General features: G+C 39.6%; 1 protein-coding gene and 1 pseudogene across 1 annotated transcript; one reads left to right on the top strand and one right to left on the bottom strand.

The window, feature by feature from the left end:
- Nucleotides 1-556: 556 nt before the first annotated feature.
- LOC130887501 (zinc finger protein 728-like) lies at nucleotides 557-18,909 on the top strand. The gene is made up of 4 exons (XM_057789988.1): nucleotides 557-662; nucleotides 9,552-9,678; nucleotides 11,271-11,366; nucleotides 12,181-18,909. Exons 1-4 carry the CDS (start codon nucleotides 657-659, stop codon nucleotides 13,788-13,790), a joined length of 1,839 nt encoding a protein of 612 aa, XP_057645971.1. The 5' UTR covers nucleotides 557-656; the 3' UTR covers nucleotides 13,791-18,909.
- LOC130887505 (hsc70-interacting protein-like) lies at nucleotides 4,933-6,130 on the bottom strand (annotated as a pseudogene).
- Nucleotides 18,910-20,601: the final 1,692 nt, after the last annotated feature.

Below are 20,601 nucleotides of genomic sequence, written 5' to 3'. Positions count from 1 at the left end.
ATGTTGGATCCCTGAGGAGAGTACAGCATATTCTGCTCATGGTCATATAAGCTAAAATTATTTGATTTGCTTTTTTTTGTGTTTACAATTTGTTTGTCAAGTGGAGATCAGTCCTCTGTCTGATGTGGGGTTAGTGAAGATCTTTTCCCAGTCTGTAGGCTATTGTTTTGTCTTGTTGACTGTGTCCTTTGCTTTAAAGAAGCTTTTCAGTTTCAGGAGGTCCCATTTATTAACTGTTTCTCTCACTGTCTGTGCTGCTGGGGTTATATTTACAAAGTGGTGTCCTGTGCCAATGTGTTCAAGTGTACTTCCCACTTTCTCTTCTATCAGGTTCAGTGTGGTAAACATCACTTTGAAAGGCTGGTCTCACAGGCTAACAGCGGGTGCTGAGATAGCAGGACTGAAACAGCCCGATCCCCTGTAGGGTTCCTGTGCTCAAGCATGTTTTCCTTGCCAACTTCGCCCAAGTGAAGTGAATCAACTTCTGTGGGTTCCCGGAAGTCCTTCGCGCTGAGTTATGGGAAATGTAGTCTCGACCACCATGACATCACAAGAAGGGGCTGTGGATAACGAACTTCCGCTTTCAGTCTTCTAACTTAACCTTCTCCCCTAACTTATACGAGTGTTCTTCTCTGCGCTGGGCTTGGATCCCTGACATGGAGGTTGGTGCAGGGTGCAGCGCCGTCCTGCAGATCTGAGGGACTGTGCAAGGTGGCGGGTCCGGCATGGAGGTTGCTGACTTGGGCTGCTTAGCAGGGAGGCGGGAGAAGCTGACCTGGAGATGCTGTGCTGAGCTTGGCTGGGCCGCTGCACACGGGTGCGAGTTTGACAGGGGAGAGGGCGCCACGCCAAAGCCATGTGCTGTAAGTGTATTGTCTCCTAGGACGCCCCTGCTGCCCGAGCCCATCCGTGCTTCTGGTGCTTGAGGAGCTGAAGGAAGCTCACGTTCCTGCTTGGCTGGAGAAGCATGCTCCCCCTTAGCTGCCTCTAGGTCACACGGCAATAGTCAGATTTCTCAGGACTTCCAGAAAGGGCGGACACCTAGACTCACCTATAATATTTTTTTTTCTTCTTTTTCTCTTTCTCCCTGTTGTTTTTTTGTTTTGTTTTGTTTTTTGTCCTTTTTTTTTTTTTTTTTTTTTCCCGAGATAGGCTTTTTTTGTGTAACACCTCTGGTTATTCTGGAACTCACTCTGTAGATCAGGACGGCTTTGAACTCACAGAGATCCCCTTGCCTCTGCCTCCCAGAGTACCGGGATTAAAGGCGTGTCCCACCACCGCCTGGCTCCACCTATACTCTATAGAAACCTGCACCCTGCCATACTTCAGGAAGCTCACCTCTCTTCCTAAAGTTCCTAGTTTCCAGGGACAGATTGCTGTATGGGATGTTACTTCCTTTTCCCTTGGAATGAATTGGAAGATTTATGGAGGCCTCTGGTGGGATAGAAACAAGTTATATACGCTCTTGTGATCAGAATCGTCACGTTACACTCCCATATACCCACAGGATAATCTTGTAGTCAGTATGAACCTATCTTTGCTGAGTCCAGATAATTACGAACTTCACATTGCAGAGTGAAACATACTGGGAGTAATACTGCATCCAATTCCTTTTGAGACTGTGATGTTGGAAACTTTGACTCCTTTTCAGATGTAAGAGAGGACTTGGTGTGATGAGATAAATGGACTTCATGATTGACAGGAGGAGGCTTGGATATCTCTGAAAGGGAGGGGTGTAGGCGGATATGTCTCTCCCCCAGGCAGTTCCCAAATAACAAATCATCGTGAATATGATTTAATATTCTCTGCCAATAGCTTAGGCTTATTTATTAACTCTTACATTTTAAATTAACCCCTTATTTGCCCCCTGCCACATGGCAGTATCTTTATTAATATGGAACATTAATCTCCTGCTCCTTCTGAGTCTACTGGCAGACTCCTCAGACCCCAGCCTTCACCTTCAGTTGGTTGCCCGTTCCATACCTCCTGCCTGGCTACTGCCCAATCAGCATTTTAGACCAGTTCTAGTGACAAATCTTTACAGTGTACAAGAAGATTATTCCACAGCAGAGGGGAGAAATGGCCCATTTTTTTCACTAACATCCTTTCGTTAGTTCATCATGTGTGGATGACTCGATGCTTCTATCGGGAAGGAACATCTCCTTTGCCTGTTTGACTGTTTCTCTGGATTTTCAGGGAATGTTTGTTATCTTTGCATATTCATCATTATTTTCTATCATAACATCATGGTTCTTTCTTCTAACATTACCTGAATTTTTCCAGATGAGAATTTCGGCTCAGCAAATGGTAATGGCAACCACACTTACCACTGTCCTTCATCTGTGGTATTGCCACCATCCAGGCAGTAAACTGTGAACGTGGGATTCCTTCCTCTCCCCTGGGAAGGCATCCAGTCTCCCTCGGTGTGCAGTCCTGTCCTTTCCTCCCAGACTCTCATCCTGATTACTGTTAGTGTGAGTGATGATGTGGATGGAGTTTCTGGTCTTTACAAACTCAGGTGGTAACCTGTCATGTTCAACAAATCTGGGTAAACTCTTGAAGGGACCTTGTGTTTGGGTATTGAGATGTGTTTCCTGGCGATGATTGTGTATCTGTCAGAGGCCATGTAGAGAAGATACAAGAGCCTTTTGGACCGGTTTTGCTGAGAGTCAGAAACAAAGGAATACACCTGAGAAGCTGTTTGTCGTCATTTTCTGCTTTCACGGTAAAACATTTTGGTCGGTGTTCTCCAAGGACAGTGTCCAACTGAAGTGACATATTTTGAGTGTAAGAGTATGTGTCAGTTTGTCTACCTGACTATCAAAGACTGTATTCAATTGTTCTCTTTTTTGTGGTAACTATTTAAATACATGCCAGATGGAAGTCAACGCAGTGTTTCCAGGTTCAAGTCTATGTACTATTCGTTAGGTACAATCGGTAACTGTATACTGAGTGTTTAAACTTTACATTCATAGTCTCTTTCATTAACTGTTGTTACATGTGCAGATATATATATATATGTACTTACATATGCATATATGAATACACACATATGTATTTGCTTGGCGTGTACAATCTCACTCATGTATGTAACTGTTCGGCATTGAAATAACCAATTATTGTGCTCTTCCCTTGGGAAGACGACTTCTGGTTCTCTTAGCATCGCTTCATTGGCTCTAGTTCTTTGTGTAATGTTGAGGTCTCTCTCGCATCCCTCCCATTCCGCATTGCTGTGTTTACTGGTGTCATCTTTTTCAGCTTATCTTTGAAGTCATTTGGTGAGACTATGGGTATAACTTCTCTCATCCTCAGGAGACAGTCTCACAACAAAAATCCCAACTCCTCTGGCTCTCACAGCTTTCTGTGCCCTCCTTTGAAGTGATAGTGTGCCTTAGGTGTAGGAGCTGTGCTGTCCACATCCCACAATTCCCCAGTTTGTTTGGTTGTGGTTTTCTATATGGGTCTCTACCTGCTGTAAAGAAAAGGGGTGGCTACTATATTTACCTGTGAGTAGAACGACAAACCTTAGAATATAATTAGGGATTGTGCTGAATTAATAAACTGGTAGTTGCAGATTCTTCTCCAAGTTCCTTGACTTCACTAGCTCTACGTTGTTGGCTAGGTTTCCTGACCCAGGAATGATCCTCCTCTTGTTGAGCAGATCTTAATCCAGTTAAAAGATGTTCATTGCCCCCATGGCATGGGTGCCACTACTGCACCCATAGGGTTATCTCGCCATGAAGATCATTGCTGCGATTTATAAGCATCATAGTTGGGCATGACTTTGTGTTAACAAAGAAATAAGTTGCTACACACACTGTTAACAAAGGCATAAATTGTTGGACATACATCTGTCAGTCAGTTTTTTGTTAGCTTGAATACATCATTATAACCTGAGGAATTTAATGTTATATAAAAATCTATTCTAATCTAAAATACCTTGGAGACATGCTGTTGTCTGCTAAGTCTACAAAGAAAATACAATGATACGTAAAGGGCACGGATGGACTAAGAAGTTTTATAGGTGCTGCCTTAGATGGTTATATCCCATGGTCATTTTGATCCAAATCACAGTGTAATCACATGACAAGTGTTCTTTAATCTTTCTAAAGATGGCTGCTAGCCACATGGTTGTTTTTATCCTGATGAGGTCGTCAGCCAAGTGGAGGCAAGTCACTTGACTATGATCTAAAGACATCTCCTTTTGTAGTGCTACCTAGGAGACCCATTTTCCCAGACAAGAGTCGAGTCACATGTGTCGTGTACTACAGTACATTAAAATGACCCATTTATAGGTTCAACTATAAATAGATCAGCCTATTGTATACATTAAAATGACCCATTTATAGATTCAACTATAAATAGATCAGCCTATTGTATACATTAAAATGACCCATTTATTGATTCAACTATAAATAGATCAGCCTATTGTATACATTAAAATGACCCATTTATAGATTCAACTATAAATAGATCAGCCTATTGTATACATTAAAATGACCCATTTATAGATTCAACTATAAATAGATCAGCCTATTATTACAAGTTTAAGCTGAATTTTTCATTTTTCTTTACCATTTCGAATGAATTTATTTATTTATTTTCAACTTAAATGAGTTTTATTTACTTCCCACTAACAAATCTTTATTTCCATTCATGAGAGCAGTAAGTCGACCATATTCAGCTTCGTTGCCCAGTAACTCAAAGGAAAAACCCAAAAAGATTAGTAAAGAAAAATGGAGGAATTAATACCCCCTAAATTTTAAAAAAATGTTTAAGGTTGAAAAGTGTTTATAATTCCTTGTAGGAAAACATTATCGGAATGAAGACCCTAATGGCAAACCACTGTAAAATGCTTCGGCTGCATTTGATGCAGAAGGGTAGGGATAGTCTTCGAAGCACCTCAGCTCTCCTGATGAGGTCAGAGGTACACTGGTTTGTATTATTGCAACATCCAGTAAGCGAGCTAAGCTGCTCTTCTTTCAGCAAGGGCTCTGTTTGACATTACGCTTGACCTCCAAACTTGCCTGACAATTTACCGATGAGATTCATAGCCTTTGGGTTGATCTGATATTTTGACATACATGCTGGGTTCTGGGCCACATCCTGGAAAGCCACCATGACTTCTGGATCCTGCATTGCTGCAAGAACCTCGGGGTCACTGAGGATTTCCTTGAGTCCAGGCATTCCTCCAGGAAAATTACCGGGCATTTCATCAGGAAAACCACCTGGAAAAGAGCCATCCTGAGCTCCAGACTGGCTTCTGGCTTCTTCTTGCCTTTGGCTCTTTCGTGCTCTTCTCGAGCCTTCTTCACCCTTTCTGTTCTTTCTTTTATCTCTCGCTCTTCACGCTTTCGCTCATATTTTCTCCGATGTTCAGCAATTTTTTGAGCCCGAGGTTGAACCTCTTTCAGCATTGCACTGGCATCCTCGTCATAATCCAGTTTACAGGCCAGGCCTAGATCATGAGCTGCTTCTTCCCAGTGACCCAGGAGTCTGTGAGCTTTCCCTCGCCAGGTGAATGGCTGAGTTGAATCAGGGTTTATTTCAATGGCTCTGTCACAGTCTCAGATAGCAGTATTTGGCTTCTGTAATTTGACGAAGACACTGGCTCTCTTGGCATACAGAATAGCCAAGCGAGGATTTAGCTTGACGGCATCAGTGAACAAGTCAATTGCTTTCTGCAGCTCACCATCATTTAGGGCTTCAGTGGCAGCCCCTTCTTTTCATTTGCCTGATCCATCATCTCCTCAGTTATCTCTGCATTTTCATCTCCCACCTCTTGAGGGACATCAGGGTCTGGCTCAAGTACACCTTCATTGTCAATTTCTAGATCACTCTCCTCACTTGATGGTTCGTCCGTCTTTATGCTTTCCTCTGTCTTATTATCTCTTTTTTCTTCCTTGACATTTTCTTCTGATTTAGCCTTATGCGTAGCAGGTGGTACTTTACCTCCCATGCTGGCAGAGACAGGTGGATCTCTGGGAATTTGAGGCCAGTCTTGTTTATACAAGTTCTCAGTATGCAGAGCTACATGGTAAGAGCCTATCTCAAACCAATAATAAATAAATCTCTCCACCCACTCCCTCAGGAAACGCATTTCCTCGGTATGCAGGATGCTCGGATCCTGCTTACACTCGAATGAATTTATGAGTCCTAATTTAGGAACTTATAGAGAACAGAGAGATATTTCAGTGCATCATGTGCTAGTTTATACATGAGCTTAGTCAAAATACTCAGTGGCTGGAAAATACTTAATAAAGATGACTAATAAGAGCAACTTTAGACTGCTGAGCTATATAACCCAGGAATGGGTAAAATATTTTCTGTGGAGTATGCAGAATTTGTATATAAAGAGTAGACTCCTTGTCCTTTTGAAAAGCCATTTATAAAAACATTGAAAATAATCTCTATAAGATTTTTAGATGTAATTTTAGGCAACACCCATGGGCTATTGAAAACAATTTTTAAATGGTATCCTTTGGATGATGATTGTCTTAGTTACGGTTTCTGTGCTGTGAGTAGACTCCATGACCACGGCAGCTCTTACAAAGGAAAGCATATTTGGGGTGAGCTTATGGTTCCGAAGTTTTAGCCCATTATTATTATTGTGGGCAGCAGGAAGGCAGGCATGGTGCTGGAGAAGGAGGTGAGAGTTCTACATTTTGATCCTCAGGCAGAAAGAATTGGGTTTCGCTTGAGCATATATGAGATATCAAAGCCTGACTCCATAGTGACACACTATCAAGGCCACCACCTCCTAACAGTGCTACTCCCTATGGGCCAAGTTTTCAAACACAAGAATCCACGGCGGCCATACCTATTCAACTACCACAGTGATTATCTGTAGATCCTGAGTAAGATGATACTGCAACCTGCCAATTATTAGTACGGAACAGACAACCATACTGAATTTTATTTAGTGGTATAATAATCACTGAGGTTCTTTACCAATAAGGGACTGAATCTATGAGCTAGCTAACAACATTACTTAACAAGCTAATAACCTGCTCTGTTTCAGGTGTTACATTTCTTAGAAGGAAAGCTTTCAGAAAGCATTTTAAAGCACAGAGCCAAATCATTAGTAGTGATTGGCAGGTTGAAATAGCACAAAATTATACATTTTTTTATTTTAGTTTCTTTACCATGAAAATTAGGTACTCATTTAAGTATGGATTTGACAGACGAGCAGAAGAGAATGTTGTCCATACATTGCAGGACTAATAACTCAGGGAACTTATACAGTGTTGGTTTAAGGTTTTATTGTAATTGTTCTAGTATGAGAAACTGTGCCCATTTTAATTTTCCCCATGAAGAGAACATTAAGCAATCTATGCTGGGTTATTACCACTCTGTGGGATAGACAAAATAAACCAACAAGAATAAGCAAATAACATCAAAATCTAAGCTCTGCAGTAGCCAAGTTGGCTCAAGCTGTAGCAGCAGAGCCCCGCCCACCATTTCTTAGACCTTGGGTGTTATAGAGGCCACACTTTGCATCCCATTGAGAGAAAAGGCCCACATGGCCAAAGGGCTTTGAGTTCCAATCAAATTGTTCAGGAAGACTAAACATGGCTGACCTGGAAACCAAGCAGCTCCTTAGTACATGGAGCCTTGCTGTGACCTGCCAAGATATGTCCAGCAAGGGAAAAATGTTATTTATTTTTTGTTAGTTCATTTTGTGTGTGTTTGTGTATTGTTCTGTTTGTTTCCATTTCTTGTAGTTTGCAAAAAATAATTGACAAGGATTCTTCTCTCCTCTTTTGTGGCCTCTTGTTACCTTAGTTCCTATGAGTATGAAGTGGCAGAGGTATTGCTCTGAGTATTTTGTTCCTTGGGATCTTAACAAATATTTCAATGTGTAAAACGCTGTCACCGGGTCCTGAGAAGAACCCGTATTTATCCCATTCTCTCATTTAAGATCATGAATTCTTTTAAGTGAGTTCTTTGTCAGTTTGTCCCTAATTTCTAATGAAAGAAAAACTTCCTTAACTCTTGGCCCCGGCCCCACATTGTCATTGTTCCTCCAAGCTTTATTTCTGTCACAGAAAATATCCGCATGCAGTTAAGAATGAAACTAGGGTCAGCACCACATTTGCTGGCACTGGGTCAAAAATGTCTTGAGTTTGACCAAGCAGTTTTTTTTTTTTTCATTTACACCTTTAAACACAGTTAAACTTTGGAAAAAGGTTTCCATTTAAAATTATGGCAACAAAGCTTTGGGCATGGCTACGTTGAAACTCCATTGAAATGTACATTTCTCTGGTGAGGCACCTGTAACCTTTACCCTAAAATGGGTTCTCTTCACAGAGGAACAGAGTTTAGGGTAAGGACCTGAGGAGGACAGATTTGTAATAAGCATAAGCTTGGGTTCTATTGACTGAGAATGCAAATTCCGTGGGACCACTTTCATAAGGAGGGCTTTATTCCCTGCGAGACAAAGCTCAGAATGAGAGCCTGAACAATGCTGAGGATTTGGGGTGGAGGTGAGATTCAGGTGACGCTGCAGCCGTACACTAGCAGAAGATCACCACGGTGTTAGACAACGTCCATTCCAGGTTTCCTAGTGAACAGACATCAGTCATTTTCTTCGACTGAAGAAATGTATCCTTCATGTCTAACAATTCTGCTTTCTGTAAGCTGTGCCTTCTGCATCATTCCCTTGGTCCTTTCTTCAGGGCTTCTGAGAAAGTTGAGTCAGTGTAAGTCCCCGCAGTGACTGAACTTACTGCTAAATTGCCTCATTGGAAATTTGTTAAAATACTTGTGATTCCATTTTGTCTACAAATTGCTCATTTATTGATCTTCCCCTTGATGGCTGAAACTCATGTCCCTTGATACACAGTCATTTGCATCACTCTGTACATCCTCAGGAAGCCAAACCTCAGCCAAGAGTTGCTTCATCAGATCTGCATCTTCATTGTATTTATCATTTTTGATTGTTCATATTGGGTTGAGCAGTACCCTTTCCATCACCATGGCTATCTACTGTGAGAAATATACATTTTGTGTGGAGTATTATAAGAATGGGACAAAAATGCATATTTTATTTCTAAATTTTATTATGTATATATGGATGGATGGATGGATTTATGTTGTGTGCATGGTGGGAATGCTAGTGTCCTTGTGTAAGAGATTGAGCCTCTGGAACTGGAGTTACAGACAGTTCTGAGCAGCCATGGCTGCTGGGAATCAATTCCAGGTGCTTTGGAAGAGCAGTCAGTGCTTTTTACTACCGAACCATCTCTCCAGCCTCAACAATACTCTTTTGTAGAAACTCGCTCTCCATTGTATGGTTCTTAAAAGTAGAATATCCATGGGAGTTTCTAGGATCTTCTGTCATTCACTTTCCTTAATAATGAGTCCTGTGTATCATCACAGTACTGCATCAGACTTATGTTAGGGACATTGCTTACCTATGTCAGAAGGGCTTCTAGCTCTCGTCTCACTCTGGGTGACCTTTAGATTAATATCTAGAAGTACATATGCCTCTTGTTATTTGTGTTTTCCCTGGCAGTTTTAATTAGCATTCATTTTCTTATTTGTTTCAGGAAATGCTGTCATTCAGGGATGTGGCCATTGATTTCTCTGCAGAGGAGTATGAATACCTGAGCCCTGCTCAGTGGAATCTGTACAGGGATGTAATGTTGGAGAATTTCAGCAACCTCATGTTCCTGGGTATGTTGTCCTTTCAATTGATGCTGCCTTTTAATCAATGGCTGTTCTAATTAGGAAGTGCAATTCTGCCACTACCAACAGTGGTTAAGTCACCAGAGCTGCAGCCTGAGAGAGAGTTCCCTCAGGCAGAGTCTCTCAAAGCTGTGAGGGAACTTCTCGAAATCCCTGGCCTTCTAAAGAACTCAAGATTCAAAGGTTCAGGTGGAACTCTGCTCCTCAGAGAGGCTGAATAGCAGCTAACTCCTCTCCTTGCTTGTGTCTAATAAAAAGCCCTCATTCTTCTCACCCCTGTAAAAACCCTTTTCCACCTGGCGTCTCCCTCCCACTTCCTGTCAGCTAGTTGCTGACTCAGCATCCTGACTGCATGTGAAGTTTATTTACTCAAACAAATGTAACATATCTTTGCATCATTAAACAAATCTTCCAGATCTTGAAGAAAAGAAACACAGCTTAAGGTAAAATTCTACAACGTGCGTGAGGGAATCTTCCATAGTGAGCTCTTAATTAACTGTCAGCATAAACTTGATTTCTTTCTACAGTATCTCAAGGGTGCTTGTGCTTCCAACAATGAAATTTATAGGGCAAATTTTAAGGAAAACTGAAGAGAATATTCCTATACCTTAGAATAATTTTATTTCTTCTCGTGTTCATAGTACACTCCCATCCTTTTTATAGAGGTATCCTTTATATTGGTGGTAATGTTAGAAAGTAAATGGGCTGAGTGGGAAGCTTATATGATAAAAAGAATATGGCACGCTTCAGTTTTAATATTTCTTCTTGTAACTGAGGGACATGAAGATAAAGACCTGCAAATCCTAAATTCGTCCTAAGCATTCTGGTGTGCCCGTCAGGAAACTTGTGAACATCTATTCCTCTACAGTTGTGATTGTATCTTCTCATTCCTTATTCATACAGTCTTAGAGAGGACATGCTATCTGATGGAAGAGGTAGTCTGTCTGTGTGGTACTTTCATTGGTTAATAAAGAAACTGCCTTGACTCTTTGATAGGACTGAAAATTAGGTAGGCAGAGTAAACAGAACAGAATGCTGGGAGAAAGAAAGCATAGTTGGTCAGACGCCATGGAGCCAGCTGCCAGGTCAGACATGCCAAATCTTTCCCAGTAAGCCACCACCTCGTGATGCTACCATAGATTATTAGAAATGGGTTAATCAAGATGTGAGAATTAGCCAATAAGAGACTAGCACTAGGGGGCTGAAGAGATGGCTCAGTGGTTAAGAGCATTGCCTGCTCTTCCAAAGGTTCTGAGTTCAATTCCCAGCAACCACATGGTGGCTCACAACCATCTGTAATGAGGTCTGGTACCCTCTTCTGGCCTGCAGACATACATACAGATAGACTATTGTATAAATAAATAAATAAATAAATAAATAAATAAATAAATAAGACTAGCCCTAATGGGCCAGGTAGTGTTTAAAAGAATACAATTTATGTGTAATTATTTTGGGTAAAGCTAGCCCACTGCCAGGAGCTGGGCAGCGGGAAGCAGGCCGCGAAAAGCAGGCCTGCTCACCTCATCACTACAGCTATCCCCGGAGAAAAAACTAATGATGTTATCTTTTCCCATAAACAGGTCTTGCTTCCTCTAAGCTTTCCCTGATCACATTTCTGGAGCAAACACAAGACCCTTCAGACATGAAGAGACTCAAAGCAGCTGCCATGGAAACAGGTGTGTAGGAATGAGGGAGACAGAGGAAACAGGGAGGGGAAGGCCAGAGACCCAACAGAAAGCTGGGTTTTATCATGAACACTGACTCACAATGTTCTCATGGACATAATGTTTTAAGGATCTCCTTTTGTATCTTTTGCTATGAAAAGTGGATGTTTATGATTTTCTTATGCTCTGTCCTTCTCCCATCAGGTCAGTTTATGTTTACAGTAAGTGACTAAGCTCTCTCATTTGTAGGTGAACATGATCTATTTTTCTTAAGTTGGTCAGTGGATATTTATTCATAAACTGTGCAGAGATCCTCCTGTCTTCAATTCTTGAACAATATTATCGAATATTGTTATCAACAGGTTTCTAGTTATGCAGCCTAACTTTCATACCTTCCAAAACTAAAGGTCTGAATTTAGGATATATATGTACTATAAAAACATATGTTTCCAACTTTGACTAATGTTATACTTTGTGTTTATCTAGTTATAAAGTTTCTCTATTTCTATAAGTGGCTCATTTACAATAGCGTAATAGTCTTGTTTTTTGTTGATGTTATACCTTCCTTACATGTTTGACATTTATTAATATTCATTTGTTTCTATGTTCTATGTCGTCATGGTCTTCATCTTTCACTACAAGTTACATAATTTCAATTTATGGTTTTTTAAATTAGGCTACACTGAACACAGCTTTAGAAATTTGAATGTAACATTATTTATATTGGAAATTACAGGTATGAATCAATATTTTTGGTTTTAAAAATAAGCATAAATATAGAGAATTTTGCTCAGTTTTCATCCATTTCTTAACTTTTACTCACCAGGAAACAAATACTATACAGGCAAAGAATGTGATAAAACCCTTCCTTGGAACTCACAACCTATTAGTCACCAGAAAATTAACTTAAGAATGAAGCCATATAAGTGTGAAGAATGTGGGAAAGCCTTCTGTTTTCCATCGTTACTTTGTGTGCACAAGAGAATTCATACAGGAGAGAAACCCTACAATTGTGATATATATTCTGAGGACTTCTGTTTTCCATCACGACTTACTGAACACAAGAGAATTCATAGAGGAATAAAACCCTACAAGTGTGAAGTGTGTGGCAAAACCTTCAAACATCCATCAATACTTCGTATACACAAGAAAATCCATACAGGAGAGAAACCCTACAAGTGTGAAGTATGTGGCAAGGCCTTCCATGTTCAGTCACAACTTTCTGTGCACAAAAGCATTCATACTGGAGAGAAACCCTACAAGTGTGAAGTGTGTGGAAAGGCCTTCTGCATTCCATCAAGACTTTCTGTACACAAAATGATTCATTCAGGGGAGAAAACCTACAAGTGTGAAGTATGTGGCAAGGCCTTCTGTACTCCATCACGGCTTTCTGATCATAAGAGAATTCATACAGGAATTAGACCCTACAAGTGTGAAGCATGTGACAAGGCCTTCTGTTTTCCATCACAACTTACTGTACACAAGCGAATTCATACAGAAGAGAAACCCTACAGGTGTGAAGTATGTGGGAAGTCCTTCAAATGTTTATCAGTGCTATCTGAACACAAAAGCAGTCATACAGGAGACAAACCCTACAAGTGTGATGTATGTGGTAGGGCCTTCAGTTTTCCGTCACGAGTTTCTGAACACATGAGAATTCATACAGGAGAGAAACCTTATAAGTGTGAAGTATGTGGCAAGGGCTTCTATATTCCATCACATCTTTTTGTACACAAAAGGATTCATACAGGAGAGAAACCCTATGAGTGTGAAATATGTGGCAAAGCCTTCAATACTTCATCAGGACTTTCTGTCCACAAGAAAATCCATACAGAAGAGAAACCCTACAAGTGTGAAGTGTGTGGCAAAGCCTTTAAACGTCCAACAGGACTTTCTGTCCACAAGAAAATTCACACCGGAGAGAAACCCTACAAGTGTGAAGTGTGTGGCAGGGCCTTCAGTAATTCATCAGGACTTTCTATACATAAGATGATTCATACAGGAGAAAAGCCCTACAAGTGTGAAGTATGTGGCAAAGCCTTCAGAGGTCCATCAGGACTTTGTGTACACAAGAAAATTCATAAAGGAGAAACACCCTACAAGTGTGACGTATGTGGTAGGGCCTTCTATATTCCTTCACAACTTTCTGTACACAAAAGGATTCATATAGGAGAGAAACCCTACAAGTGTGAGGTGTGTGGAAAGGCCTTCAATAGTCCATCTGGACTTTCTGTACACAAGAGGATTCATACAGGAGAGAAACCCCACAAATGTGATGTATGTGGTAAGGCCTTTACTCGTCCTTCTGGACTTTCTAAACACAAGAGTACCCATATAGGAAAGAAAAAATACAAGTGTAAAGTATGTGACCAGGCCTTTACTGGTCCATCAGGACTGTCTAAGCACATGAATATTCATACAGGAGAGACCCTATAAGTGAAGAGTGTGTCATTCATCCATCAGGACTTTCTGAACACAAGAGAATTCATACAGGAGAGAAACCCTAGCGTTTTGACGTATGTGGCAAGGTCATCCATGCTGTATCATTGCTTAAAGTACACAAGAGACTTCCTATAGGGGAGAAACCCTACAACTGAGAAGTATGTGGGAAAGCTTTCTGTTTTCTTTTACTACTTTCAGAAGCAAGATCATTCATATAGGAGAGAAAGCATGCAATCTAAAATATGTGGTGCGTTCTTTAGAACTTTCTGGATTATTTATTCTCACTTGATAATCCATAATAGAAAGAAACCCTGCAATTATAAGGATTGTGGAAAAGCCTTCTATAAAAAGTCATACCTTACTCAGCACACATGAACTCACACTGGATGGAAACCTTACAAATGTGCAGAGTGGCAGACTGCTCAGTTGTACCAGAAACCTTAAGGGACATCAAAGAATTCATTCTGGAGTAAAACCCTACAAGTGTAAAGAATGTGGCAAAGACTTTATAAATTACATAGCACATTCTCAACACCAGTCTGTTATGAGTGTGGAGAATGGCAAGGCTTTTCCCCTGACTTCTGGTCTTAAACAACTTGTAAGAATTTATGTGTGAGAGAAAGCCTGTGAAGAATATGCCAAGGTCTTGTGCACTTACTAAAAACTTTTGAAACACCTGATAATTCATACTGGAGAAAAATGCCATTGGTGCCAAACATGTTAAAAACAAACGCTTCAATAAACTTTCTAGTGTTTCTCAAGACAAAGAAGTCCAAACTTCAGAGAAATGATACCAACATTACAATATTTATAAAATGTTTTGTACTTTCTCAGTTCCTAAAAGATATAAAGACTATTCTGTCTGGAAACCGTATAAATGGGATGATATGGGATGTCTTTTCGTATATGTGTTGCCCTTACTGGTTGATGAATAAAGCTATTTTGGTCAATGGCCTGGCAGAGTAAAGCCAAGCAGAGTAAATCAAGAGTGTGAGTGAGTAGGTGGAGTTGAGGAGGTGCCATTTAGCAACTGAAAAAGAAAGATGCCAGAACATTACCAGTAAGCTACAGCCTCATGGCAATACATAGGTTATTAGAAATGGGTTAATTTAAGATGTAAGAGATAGTTATGGGCATCACAATCACTGACTTCAAACTCTACTACAGAGCTACAGTACTGAAAACAGCCTGGTATTGGCATAAAAACAGACAGGAGGACCAATGGAACCAAATAGAAGACCCGGATATCCACACGTATTCAAATACCTGATATTTGACAAAGAAGTAAAAAATACAAATGGAAAAAAGAAAGCATATTTAACCAGTGGTGCTGGCATAACTGGATCTCAACATGTAGAAGAATGAAAATAGATCCATATCTATCACCTTGCACAAAATTCAAGTCCAAATGGATCAAATACCTCACCATAAAGCCAGCCACACTGAACCTTATAGAAGAGAAAGTGGGAAGTACAATTGAATGCATTGGCACAGGGAACCACTTCCTAAATATAACCCCAGCAGCACAGACACTGAGAGAAACAATTAATAAATGGGACCTCCTGGAATTGAAACGCTTCTGTAAAGCAAAGGACACAGTCAACAAGACAAAATGACAGCCTACAGAATGGGAAAAGATCTTCACTAACTCTATATCAGACAGAGGTATTATCTCCAAAATATACAAACAACTCAAGAAATTGGACACCAAATGAACACATAATCCAATGAAAAAATGGAGTAAAGACCTAAACAGAGAACTCAACAGAGGAATCTAAAATGGCTGAAAGACACTTAAGGGAATGCTCAACATCCTTAGTCATCAGAGAAATGCAAAACAAAACAACTCTGAGATTCCATCTTATACCTGAAAGAATGACCAAGATCAAAACACTGATGACAACTTATGCTGGAGAGGTTGTGGCGAAAAGGGAACACTTCTGCATTGCTTGTGGGAATGCAAGCTGGTACAACCCCTTTGGATATCAGTGTGGTGATTTCTCAGAAAATTAGGAAACAACCTTCCTCAAGACCCAGTAATACCACTTTTGGGTATATATCCAAAGGATGCTCAATCGTGCCACAAGGACATGTGCTCTACTATGTTCATAACAGCTTTGTTTGTCATAGCCAGAACCTGGAAAAACCTAAATGCCCCTTGACCAAAGAGAATGGATAAGGAAAATGTGGTACATTTATACAATGGAGTACTACACAGCAGAAAAAAATAACGACATCTTGAATTTTGCAGGAAAATGGATGGAGCTAGAAAGCATTATTTTGAGTGAGGTAACCCAGACACAGAAAGACAATTATCACATGTACTCACTTATAGGTGGTTTTTAAACATAAAGCAAAGAAAGCCAGCCTACAAACCACAATTCCAGAGAACTTAGACAACAATGAGGATACTAAGATTTATATAGATTTACTCTACATGGGAAGTAGAAAGTATAAAATGACAAGATCTCCTGAGTAAATTGGTAGCATGAGTACCTTGGGGGAGAATTGAAGGGAAAGGGGAGAGACAGGGAGGGGAGCAGAGAAAAATGCGGAACTCAGTAAATATCAATTTAAAAAAGAATCAAAATAAAAATACTTTCAAAACACAGACACACACAAAAGAGTTAGTTATGAATAAGCCTGAGCCATTGGTCAGTGTTGTAATTAACGTAGTTTCTGTGTGATTATTTGAGTCTGGGCCACTGGGAAATAAACGTGCAATTTCTGTTTACTTAATGGCACCCAATGTTTGTCAAAGTACTTCCACGAAAACCTGAGGAAACTTTAATAAATGCTTTTAGACCCACAAAAACACAAGTCAATTGCAGCTTCTTGGTAGCTGCATTTTTCTTCAGATAGACACTGTTTTCTGGCTTTGAGCAGAAGCGTGACTTCATTAAGAGATAACTTCTGGTTTGATGCTCATGGCCCAAATGACTCTGGATATTTCAGAGGTCCTGTTACAGAGCACTTAAATGGGATTTGTTAACAACATGCTACTATTTAGTTAATGGGGACAAAGACCCACTGCATCCCTGGAGTTGAGGCAGTGAGCATGTCTCCCAGAGACAGTGAACATACCTCTACCATGTTTAGTGGGAAGGAGCCAACAGACAAAGCCACAGCACTGGTCCTAGTCATCCCAGCTTAGCACTTAAAAAAAAAAAATGCTCCTGATCGTAAACAGATTACAGCTACACAGTAAAGACATTCAGACAAAAAAAAAAAATATGTTTGATAAATGTGCCTGGACTTACAACAGAGAAGATAAAAGGTAGAGTCATAGATAAAAAATTTAAGGATTTTAAGCTGAGGTTTTTAAAGGAATAATACAATAAAAAATGGGCCATAAAACGATGGAAAATAAAGAGTCAGGATTACGTATATTTTTGTTATTTCTTTGATTCTTTGACTGCAGAGAGACATTCGATTCTGGGAACTGCAAAACTAAAGCAACATATATATTTTAAAATATGTTGACTTCAAAATTTGAGTCTAAGAATATGTTACTTTGGAAAAGAGGTTGCTTTTGTTTCCACAGAGGATTGGAACCTGTGGATTCCTTCTAGGCTAATGTGGTTTAATGGAACAAGACTCCCCCCGCAAAAAAGGTCTCTGTGAACTCTAAAAATACTTTACCCAACCACCAGCAGGAAATAGTTTGGAGAAAACTATGCCCAAATTTCTTAATAAATGTTTGTTTTTATTTAAAGGGGGTTGATTATAAATGGTTAATGGTCACATTCAATATCTTTCTACAGAAGAAGGGGATATGGTTTAGAAATGAATACATTACAATGGTATGGACTTCGGTTTATTGATACAAATTTAATGTCAATTTTGTTATATATATATATTTCTACTCTCATTTAAGGTATTATGTTTATACAGCTCATTTAAAATTATAGATTAATAGTCATTTATAATAGTCAAAGTTGTAGTCAAATTAGATTTTCTAGATATACAGAGATATATTTCAGATGGATAGGTAACCTTCAAAGACCAACAGAATATGGCTTTTAAATGTTTTTAAGAACTTAGACTTTCCTCAGCAGTGAGACATGTCTGCTTCTGGTGGTGCCACTCTACTTCAAGAGAACAACGGGCATCAAAGAGGCTCCTTATGGAGTTAGTTAGCCATTTGGGCAAGAAACTGTTTTTGCCTGGAGTGCTTTACCGTATGCTGTATAAACTTGACATGCAGGACCCACGGAAAAATACCTGCTGAACTTTCCAAAAGACAGTCCACCAGGATGCCTAATGTTGGAGCCACAAGTATTGTGCAGTAAATGTACAGCTGACAAGTGTATACAACTTGTGGGGGACCAGTTTCCTATAACTTCAGGAACACTTGTCTTTTGGATAAATCACTGTCAATTCTGTAAATTTTTTGTGAAATAATGGCACTTCTTCCTTGAAAATGGGATTCTTTCCCAAAATACCTCGGCAGTGTCACTTCCTCCTGTACAGTCAACAGCATGAACTTCCATGAGGCCTTAGAGTGAGTGATAACATTCACTGTTTTCTAACAGTCAAATCTACATGATGTCATCCCCTACAATTATTACCTTTGCTAATAAAACATGTAGGAATTTCTCGAAGATATGAGAACAGCATGCCCACACTTAGTAGCAAACAGATCTGAGTAGGTGAGTCCAGGGTTCCGGGATGTTTAGTGATTTTCTAATGGTTTGAAATGTCAGATTTTCCGGCTTGGATGCTGGCCCTTTCTGGGTGGTGTCTCCTTTTCCTGGAGAGCTGCTTTATCAGGTTCTACCTTCCCTTATGTGATTTTGAAATGCATGTTGATATCATTGTTTTTGCCTATGAGATTTTTAAACCATGTATAAAAAACTAAAAACCTGGTGGAGATCACCCTTCTCTCTAGTTCTTCACCCACAGAATAAAGAATATGCAGAAGTAACATGCTTGAGTTAATTTATTTTATTTACACTTGGACCTTAGGAATCTAAGATTTAATAGACTTAACACCAAAATAAACCTTGATAGGCTGATTTTTTTTAATTTTTTTCTTTATTATGTATACAGTGTTCTGTCTATGTGTGTGCCTGCAGGCCAGAAGAGGGCACCAGACCTCATTACAGATGGTTGTGAGCCACCATGTGGTTGCTGGGAATTGAACTCAGGACCTTTGGAAGAGCAGTCAATGCTCTTAACCACTGAGCCATCTCTCCAGCCCCAATAGGCTGATTTTTGAAAGAGTCTGCCAGTTATTCTACAGGACACAGAAGAAAGCAACTGATGAACTTTGCCAATCAAGACAAGACAGATCATCAAATATCCTGCTTCACAGAAAAGTCTTTCAGATATGCTAAGCCTATAGACCCAAGACTGATGTCCCAATGTTATAGAAGAACTTTGGGGGACTGTCCAGGCAGTGAGATATCTCTGCCAATTCTAGAGTTTTGGAAGTTGCTTACAATGCACTTCCTGATTACTTAGGTAATATTATATCCTTCTGGGGTCTTTGGAGCTGAAGACAGATAGTAATAGTTTGCCTTAATTTTAATGAAAGATAAATTAGATATAAAACTTTAAACTCGCAAAGGTAAGATAGAATATTTTCTTTAATTTTGCCTAGTACAAAGAGACTAAATGTTGTAAATGTAATTCTTGTTTGATAACTGTTGTGTTATATGTAATTTTAGTATATGAAAGTTAAAACCTTCTTTTATAAAAAGCAGAAATGGAGAAATGATGTGGGATGTCCTTCTTATATGTGTTTCTATTATAGGTACCTAAAACCTTAGGGACATCAAAGAATTCATTTTGAAGAGAAACCCTACAGGTGTAAAGAATGTGGCAGCCTTTAGAACTTACACCGTAGGTCTAAACTACAGACTATATTGGAGAGAAACATGAATATGGAGAAGGGCAAAGCATGAATAGAAACACTACAAATAGGGCGTGTGTGATAAGGCCTTTGTAATCATTCAAACCTTGCCCAAGACAAAAGAATCCATGTACAAGAAATCCATAGATGTAAAGAATACAGTGATGTACCTTACCATTCAGCCAGCATTTTCTGACTTCAGAATTTATCCCAGAGGAAACAACAAGACTGTTGGTGTGATAATGCTTTTCAGGATTCCTCATATGGTGATGACTCCAACCATAAGATATTTTCTTTGCTACTTCATAACCTAATAATCTGCTACTGTTGTGAATCATGACGTAAATATCTTTGTGTCTGATAGACTTGGGTGACTCGTGCAAAAGGTCTTTGACCCCTAAAGGGGTTTTCACCGACAGGTTAATAATTGCTTCCATAAATAAAGAAAAATATTCATACTAAACAACATCCCTAGAAATGTGAGGAATGCTGAGAAGAATTTTCTTTTATCATTCACCCGTTGTTGAGCATGGAGGAAGTCACACGTGCAAATATAGAATATGACCAGGTGTTTAGGTTTTCTTCATGTCTGTACGTGCATTGTAGGGTTCATACTGGTAAGGGGCACTACAATGATAAGATTATGGCAAGGTTTTATCTGACTTTCATATTGGAAATATCCTCTGAGACCTCACACTTGTAAGAGAAGCTGTATACCCGAATAATTCTGAAAAGCCTTCAATATTACTATTTTTCTTCAACACATAATTCCACACTCCCAAATAATGGGAAAAACTTCTAATCTTCACCAACACCAAATAATATTTATTGAATTAGGAATAATACAAATGCTGATGGTGTCTTTATTTGCTTCTGCTCTCAGCAGCCTAGCAATATGTGTAAATCACAATTGTGTAGATTGCTTGATCTGATTGTCCCAAGGAAATC

The sequence above is a fragment of the Chionomys nivalis genome, chromosome 15 (assembly GCF_950005125.1).
Source record: "Chionomys nivalis chromosome 15, mChiNiv1.1, whole genome shotgun sequence".
NCBI classification, from domain to species: Eukaryota; Metazoa; Chordata; class Mammalia; order Rodentia; family Cricetidae; genus Chionomys; species Chionomys nivalis.
This window is presented reverse-complemented; position numbering and strand designations above follow the sequence as displayed.

Excerpts from the sequence above, each read along its gene's own strand:
- LOC130887501 (XM_057789988.1), top strand. Across the intron at positions 9,679-11,270 it reads CAGCAACCTCATGTTCCTGG|GTCTTGCTTCCTCTAAGCTT; the intron begins GTATGTTGTCCT and ends TCCCATAAACAG. Across the intron at positions 11,367-12,180 it reads AGCAGCTGCCATGGAAACAG|GAAACAAATACTATACAGGC; the intron begins GTGTGTAGGAAT and ends TTTACTCACCAG.